Source organism: Alligator sinensis, unplaced genomic scaffold, assembly GCF_000455745.1.
Source record: "Alligator sinensis unplaced genomic scaffold, ASM45574v1 scaffold87_1, whole genome shotgun sequence".
In the NCBI taxonomy this organism is placed as follows: domain Eukaryota; kingdom Metazoa; phylum Chordata; order Crocodylia; family Alligatoridae; genus Alligator; species Alligator sinensis.
The window spans coordinates 742,353-750,391 of NW_005841929.1; the positions used below are offsets into that span (position 1 = coordinate 742,353).

An 8,039-nucleotide genomic window follows, 5' to 3' on the forward strand; every position below is an offset into this window, starting at 1 on the left:
GGACTGCAGCCTCCCTGGAAAACAAGAACTGTAGTTTTTACTGCCAGGTTGATAGGGGAGGTCAAGACTATATTCCCCACTTCTCCTCTCCCCCCTGGTCCTTAAATGACCTTGCCTAGTTTACGTCACAGTAACACTGTTATGCCTCATTTCCTGTATGATTTTATCTTACGATAAAAACAGACATGCATACCTTCACCTTTCTTTAGCAGTGAAGGTTCAGACTCAACAGGGTTGGGATAGCTAACAAAGCATGCAGCTCTGTGCCACTGCTATTTTGAGAGACTAGAAATAGTTACTACCTGACATGGACATTGTAAGAGGCAGACAGAAATGCACAATGTACAGAGGGGACTATGGTCGCAGGACACTGTGCCAGATTCTGCAGTGATTTTCCAGTAGGGAGAGGAGTTTGGAGAGTGGATTGGAATCTGCCTCAAAATTTCTTTTCCTTTATGTAATGTTAGCAGCAGCAGTCAGCTAAGACACCTGATCTACAGCCCTCTCAGAAGACATAAGGGAACTATTGGCAGTGTTCTCCATGAGGACCCTTTGACTCCTGTTTGCTTGCCCCCCGTGAAGTAGTGTTAATCTGCTGATTATCAGAACAGTGTGCAAAGACTGAAAACTATTTGTTACAGCATTGGGAAAGCATGGGTTGGAGGGGGAGAAGAAGCTATATTCTGTTGTCTATTAATTTAATTGTGAACAGAGTACAATATTGCTACTGGATGGTTACTCCTAGCCAGGCTAGGTTTTGAAATATTTGTTGGATGGTCTAAGTAAATACCATTCCAGAAGACAGACACTTAAGAAAGAAATGCAGTGAAAGGGGGGGCGACGACTTAAGCAATTTAGCAAGTTCCGATTTCCCAACAGATAAGACAATAATAAATACAGAGCATTTTAATAAAAACAAGTACAGCGTGGTTGCCTCTCACCAACCACATATATTGTTCATCCAATCCTGAGCATTATTATTGACAATTAGCTAATAGGCAGGAAATTTTCTAATGTCTTATGCTGTGCCCAGTGTTCCTGGACAAGGGAGAGAATGACCTGGGTGACCCATCACCTTGATATATCTACTTAAATGTGGTTGTTAAATCCAGAATGCCTGTGCTAAGCGTCAGAATCACAAGAGAAAACTCTGGTCCCCGTAAATGATGGACTCTTCTTTCAGGCCCCAGTGTTTCATCATGTTTTGCAGAAGTGGCCTACATCTTAATGCTGCAAAAACTGGGTTCTGAAAGGGTCCCCAGGCAAGACAGCTGTTTGGCTCCCACTGTTCAGTACAGACCCAGTACTGTGACATCTTTCACATGCGTGCCCTCTGGAATTCCACTCCCACTACTCAGACACTCTCAAAAGCAACTGCAAAGATGGCACATCCTCCCAAAATGGCTGTCATTGTAGTTGGCCACACAACTCTCATTTCAGAGCTAATCAAAATCAAATAATTTTAACAGTCATCTAAGGAAGGTTTAGATTATGACAGGAGGAGCTAAAACCCCTTATGCCCACTTCTCCGTATAGAGAACTATGCCCCAGAGCTTGATAAAGGAGACCAGTAACTAAAGACGTTTCAACATCCACAGAACTGAACCAGGTCCCTACTTTGAAGAGAGAAAAATTATTTGCGCTGAATCCCATATGGGGTCATTTTAACAAGTACACTGGTCTTAGGGAAGAACCTGATACAATCCTTATGACAAGCTGTCACTTGCATATTAAAGGAGGCAAAAAGACTCGCTTCAAACGAGAAAACCACTTAGTCTTGAACTCGAGGCTTGTGGGGTAGAGAAAACACAGCTGCCCAGGCCTGATGGAAAAGCTGGACCAGCTTGTAAAGGAAGGGCAGGGATGTGGGAGCAGCTGCAGGGCAAGGGGAAAAAAAAGAGAAAGAGAGGGAGAGATTTGTTATAGAGGTAAGTGCAAAAAACATTACATTCAGAATTACATTGGTCTGATCCCAACTAGAACAAGTGGAAGCCTACTTTCTCCTGACCAGGAGCAGGAAGCTTCAGGGCAAAGAGCACTCAACTCTGGTGAACTACACTGCAGTATACAAAGGGTGATTTGGAGAGCAGCATTAGACTCACCTGTCAGTTGAAGCCTAGCAGCAGGGTACTATTAATGATTACATTTCCTAGGACTATTCCAGTCACTAGAAACACTCATTGCAAAGTGAACTTATTAAGTACTAATAAGTGCATTTTAGGGTAGTTTTGCTTTGGCTTGTACCTTAATTGGGTCTCAAAGTTAAGGTCAGAATTATTTTCCTTTTCTGAAGTCTTGTGGTAGCAACCATTCTTACCAATCTGGACTTCTGACTGCCACCACTCTTGCAGCATTTCTGGCTGACAGAGATGGATCTAGGGTCCTAGAGTATATGTGAACTTGCACGCCCCAAAAGTCTGTGCTCCTAAATAATGACCTGTATCACCACCTGTTGGGAAAGCTGAGGAATGTGTATCCAGCTGGCCTACACATTTCATGGTAATAATTCAGAAAGAAACTGAGGGTAGCTGAGAGCTGCCACATACGCACCACTCCTATACCATATCCTAATGAGAGAAGCATGAATAAAGCCCATCTCTAGCAGTTTCTGATTTTTTATTCGCAACCATAACAAATGACATGTAACATGCTGAAGCCTTAATCCCATACCTGGGTCGAGTCTCACCACAACAAGGTATAGCATAAAAGCAGCCAATAGCATCTTTTTGTAAGAGATAAAACAGAAGTGGCTTGACATGAACCTCAGTACTCTATGTAGAAGTTTCAGCATGGTCAAGAACTTTTCGGGTAGAGAGCCTGGAACAAGAGACAAAAGGTAGGGTGAGAAGACAGGCAACACAAGACAGAAACTTATGTCTTGAGTGACCTTCAATATCCCCACTTTGGGGCTGGAGCAGGTCTTCATTGCCTTCATGACTACCATGGAGATAGCCTCGGTAGTAACTGGGCCAACACGAGACAGGATACGCTTTGTTTTTCCTCTGCCTGAATACAGGAGCTCCATTTATCAGGGGAGGTGGGGATGGGGGTCATTAAGACACGTGTCATAGTTGGACCACTATTTTCTAAAGGACAGATCCCTGTCCTCCAGTACCCTTGCTGGGATAGTGATCTAAACTGATCTGTCCCCAGAGACTCATGAAGCCACTGGGATTCCACAGCCCTCTGGGGTATGTTCCCACTGACCTCGCTGGCTACTCTGTCAATGGCTTTGTCAGTTTGTGGAATAACACACTGACTATAGCCATAGACCCAAGGGCACCCAGGCATCCACTCCCCCTGTAGCAGCAGCAGTTTCCCCCTGGTATGCAGGAGACCTGAAGCAGAAGGGCTAGGCAGTTAGAGAGCAGATGGCTCTTAACCCATATTGAAGCTGACTGACTGTGGTGCAGATTCTTCTTAAAGGACCAAGGTATGTCAGGCTGGCAGTGAAGATGCTTTTCTTCTCCACTGCCACTGCATCTGCAAACTGCAGTTCAGCAGAACTGTTCCAGGTGCTGAATAGTCTAGCTAACCCAGGATGCCTCCACTCAGAAACCAAGTTTTCTATAGTCTTCAGTGAAGAGTTTCTTCACAGACAAAATATAGGAGTATTTTGGTACAGTGTTACAGGAGAATATGTCTTGGGGACCACCACTTTTGTTAAAGAGTCAGAGTTCAGAGTTGAGGAGGTTGTTTTGTCCAGTTTCTATGGATCAGTTTCTTGGCTGTCACCCACTGACAAAGGATGTACTCTGGGGGGGTGCAGGCAACCAGCTATGACCTGGGCCTGTGCCCCTCCTAGCTTGTAAATAAAATGCTAAAGGGAGACTGAAGTCATTGCTGGCAAGGACGGTCAATGCCTCCCCTTGGGTGGGCAGGGGACCAGACATTCTAAAGTCTGAGACTGTTCAGCCTCTATTACTCTGACTCCCCACCTAGCTACCAAGCTCCACTACCCATCTCCAAGCTCCCCTTTTTTGAGGCAGGTAATTGAACTGTGGTCACCCAACAGCACATATAAATGTAATTTGATTTCTGAAGCCTTGTTAGTCTGACTTTTGCCCTGAATACACATCCTCATGGCCTTGGCTGACAATCTTCCCTTGGAGATTGACTAGGGAAATTGTGCCTGTTAATCTTGCTAAGATGTTTCTTTGGTTCAGTTGACCTTGAGAAGCTGAAAAAGCATTTGCATAGCCTGGAGGGTATCTGTGGGACCACACTTAACTGGTTCTGCTCTTTCTTAGGAGAGAGGTTCCAGAAGGTGGTGATGAGTGATAATTCTCCATCTTCTCAGAACCATCCCTGTGGGGACCCCCAGGGCTCCACCCTATCACCCTGTTCAATGTGTATGCGAGGCTGCTGGGTGAGATCATGCAGATATTTCGAGTGTGGTGACATCAGTATGCTGATGACACCCAATGTTTTCTTTCTTATCTAAAATAACCTGGACTCTGCAGTCTGTCCTTTCCCGCTGCCTGACTGCAGCTGGGGACTGGATGCAAGTGAACCAACTAAAGCTGAATCCAGACAAGACAGAGATGATGGCGATGGGCAGCCTGCATAACCTGGGTGGGGCAGGGTTTAAACACCTATCACTGATAGGGTTGTTTCCTTCTGTCAGTCACCTTTGGGGTGCTCCTGCATCCTCTGCTACACCTGGGTCACCAGGTGGCAACAGTGCTTAGGAGTGCCTTTCACCAACTTCATCTGGTATAAAGGTTGCAACCTTTTCTTTCCAACTGAGATCTGGCCACCATCATCTATGCCTTCATAACCTCAAGGCTAGACTACTGCAATGTGCTCTTAGTGGGGCTGCCCTCAAGGACCAGCCGGAAGCTGCAGCTGGAGCAGAATGGGGGTGCCTTCAAATGGGGGTGAGTCACATAACTAGCGCACTAGAGTCTGCACTGGCTCCTAATAGCTTTCCAAGAGCAATTCAGGGTGCCAGTTTTGACCTAAAAGGCCGTAAAAGGCCTGGCCCCTGCCGTGACCACCTTCTCCCGTATGTCCCATTATGATCTTGAAAGTCTGGGATCTTCTGTAAGCCACTCTGAGCCTTTGATGGGAAGTGTGGTATATAAAGCTAATACATAAATATACAGTACAGCCTCTGCATTCCCATAGCAATCTTCATAGGGCAGCTTTAAGAAAAGAAACACTGTATTCATCTCTGGGTTTCCCCAGATTTGCCTGGGCTTTATCAGAGATGTGATCTCACAACAGATCCTGCAATTCAGAAAGTACCAAGAGTAAGGGGACAGACTACTATTATTAGACACCTAAAAAACTATTTTGGCCCAATCTCAGTTGCTTGCATTTCTAAAACCTGCAAGAAAAATGCAGGTGTATGACAAGAAAGAGAAAACCTACCTAATGTCCTCTGCCTCACTGTGACAGGCTGCTCTCTGGGAGTTGACTGCATCTCTTCGTGGTGTACCCACTGATGCCTCCTCTCATGAATGGTACTGAAAGTCAAGAGCTGTTGCTCTTTGTCAAAAACTTCACAGCTCTGTGCCAGTTCCTCTGCTTCTGCAAACTGTCCAAGAGGCAGCAGCACATGCAATAGATAGAGCTCCATCACAGTGCCATATGAAGGAAGGCTTTTGTTGGTTAGATCCCTTAACCAGTCACTGCCAACTTCCAACATCACATGGGGCTCCCTCACTCTGCTATATAAAAGGATACTAGAATGCAAGAAAGATAAACATTACAAACACAAGGTGTTACCCCCTTGACACCCTCAAGGATGAAAGATGCTGCAGAGAATGAAATGTCCTACTTGTTCTTTCATTCTAAAAAGGCTTCCTCTGAACAAAGACACAGCAGGACAGCTCCACACCCTGGTCACAGATAGAGTACATGGGGCAGTACCAGCCGCCGTGCTGCTGATGTCAGCAACATGGGCAGCCACCAGTGCAGCAGCAGCTACTTCTTCACCCCTTTCTCAACAGACACAGTGCCCAGGGCTGGGGCCGTGGCTGTCTCCCCTCCTAGTCCTTCTCATGCAAGGCTAGAAAAAGAAAGGTGGCAAAAAGGAAGGAGAAAAATGACAGAACATGCTAAATGGATATGTTTCTGTACCTGCTTACTTTAGACAGCACATCTAGAAATTATTGGCAGGGACTCACCACAGCTCCAAGATTTTTGGAGGCAGATGTTCAGGGGTGTGGTAATACCGCAGGACCCAAGAAAGCACTTCTCTCCACCGGTTCATCTCTGACAGGGCCTGGATCCCCACAATGCACAGGGAACATTTCACTTCTTCTGAGCTGTCCAATGGATGAAACAGGCCAAATGAACACTTTGCTGAGAAATGTGGTTTCAAAGCAGTTTCAGCTAATACACATTCCCAGCAGCATGAGTGGAAATATTAAGGTCAGATTCCTCATTCCATAAATGTGCACAGACCTTTTAATAGTAATAAGGATTTGTCCATATTTATGCATATTAATGAAACTAAAATAAACCCAATTATATCTGAACATTCATTCAGGGTGTTAACAACAAAACCCATACTCCAGTAGTGATCTGGTTACTAGAAAAGCATGACAAAAACTGGCATCATTATTTTTAGTACTGCAATCACAATATAAATTTAGTATTAGGATAATTATTAGGATTTCCAACTTAATACATGGTTTACAAAACACTTTTCAAAACCAATCCTGTCCTTAACCTCCAAAAGGAAATTCAGTGAGAAAAGATTGTCTTCTTCCCAAGGCACTGGCCTGAAACCCATGAAATCGGATTCAGTTTCTGGTTACATCCCCAGGACCTGTAACCAGTTACTTAATTTTTCTCTGCCTCAGTTCTCCCTTTACAAAAGGGGAAGTTTCTTTCTAATGCCTTTGATAGATCTTATCTATTTAGTCTACAAGCTCACTGACAGTCTGTGTCCTCCAATGTTTCTACAGCAGGTAGCACCAGGACGTGCTGCTCTGAGCTGGGGTCACTGGATGGCTGTGTTACACAAATAATGAACAGCAATAAAATGGCAACTGAGAACCAAAATAAAATACAAATAAAAACAAAACAACTTCTGCTCACCTACAAACTTTCAAAGTATTGCACTGTGCATCTTACACAAGATAGTTCCACTTTTGGGACTAACTTTAACCCCTTCTTCCAGGAAACCACCATCACCAGGCCTTTCCCCACTTCCTTTAAATACCTTGGTGCACTGTGGGCCAAACTTTTTGGCAGATGTGCCACAAAGTAGCCTGACGCCCTCTTTGAGGGCCACTCTGATCCCCACTCCCTATCTGCTGCTTTGCTTTTTGCCTCCTACCCTGTGTTCCCTCCTCAATCTGCTGCTCCGCTCCCTGCCTCATGCTCCCCGCCTGATCTTCTGCTCTGCTTTCTGCTCCCCGCCTTACGTCCCTGTCCAATCTGTTGCTCTGCTTTTCTGCTCCATCCTGCACTCTCTGCCCTGTCTGCTGCTCTGCTTTCTGTTCCCTGCCCTACTCCTGCTGTGCTGCCTGCCCCCACCCTGATTTAACCCCGTGTCACCTGTGACGCCCATGCTGCAGGCTGCCCACCGCCATTCTGGCAGCAGCCCGTCTCCTTCGTGTGCTGGCGGCCAAACATTTTGGCAGACATGCCACAAATTAGCCCGGCACCGTCCTTGAGTGCCACTCCGATCCCCTCCCCCACTTGATCTACTGTTCTGCTTTCTGCTCCCTGCCCTGTGCTCTCTGTCGGGCCTGCTACTCTGCTTTCTGCTCCCCACCCAGTCACTTTTTGTTCCTCTATGTGCTTCCTCTCCGATATGCTGCTCTGCTTTCTGCTCCCGGCCCTATGCCACAGACAGCCTCCCCCGCCCCGGGTCATCCCGGCAGCTCTGTGCCCGTCTCAGCCATGCCCCTGGCGGGGCCGAGGGCGCTCAGGCTGCCCCGGCTGGCAGGCGGAGGCAGGCGGCAGTGCCTGGGCACGCAGCAGGGCTCTCACCGCCCCTCTCGGGCCGCGGCCGCAGCCGTACCCGGGACGGGGGCGGCCGGCCAGGAGGGCGCAGCCGCGCTCGCAGGCGTCCAGAG

At 46.7% G+C, this 8,039-nt stretch overlaps 1 protein-coding gene across 1 annotated transcript; it reads right to left on the bottom strand.

The window, feature by feature from the left end:
- Window positions 1-6: 6 nt before the first annotated feature.
- PEX26 (peroxisomal biogenesis factor 26) lies at window positions 7-8,033 on the bottom strand. Its single transcript, XM_006019458.2, has 5 exons — window positions 7,985-8,033; window positions 6,135-6,275; window positions 5,377-5,690; window positions 2,671-2,817; window positions 7-1,875 (listed from the first exon to the last, which is right to left on the bottom strand). Exons 2-5 carry the CDS (start codon window positions 6,218-6,220, stop codon window positions 1,772-1,774), a joined length of 651 nt encoding a protein of 216 aa, XP_006019520.2. The 5' UTR covers window positions 6,221-6,275; window positions 7,985-8,033; the 3' UTR covers window positions 7-1,771.
- Between the last annotated feature and the right edge of the window lie 6 nt (window positions 8,034-8,039).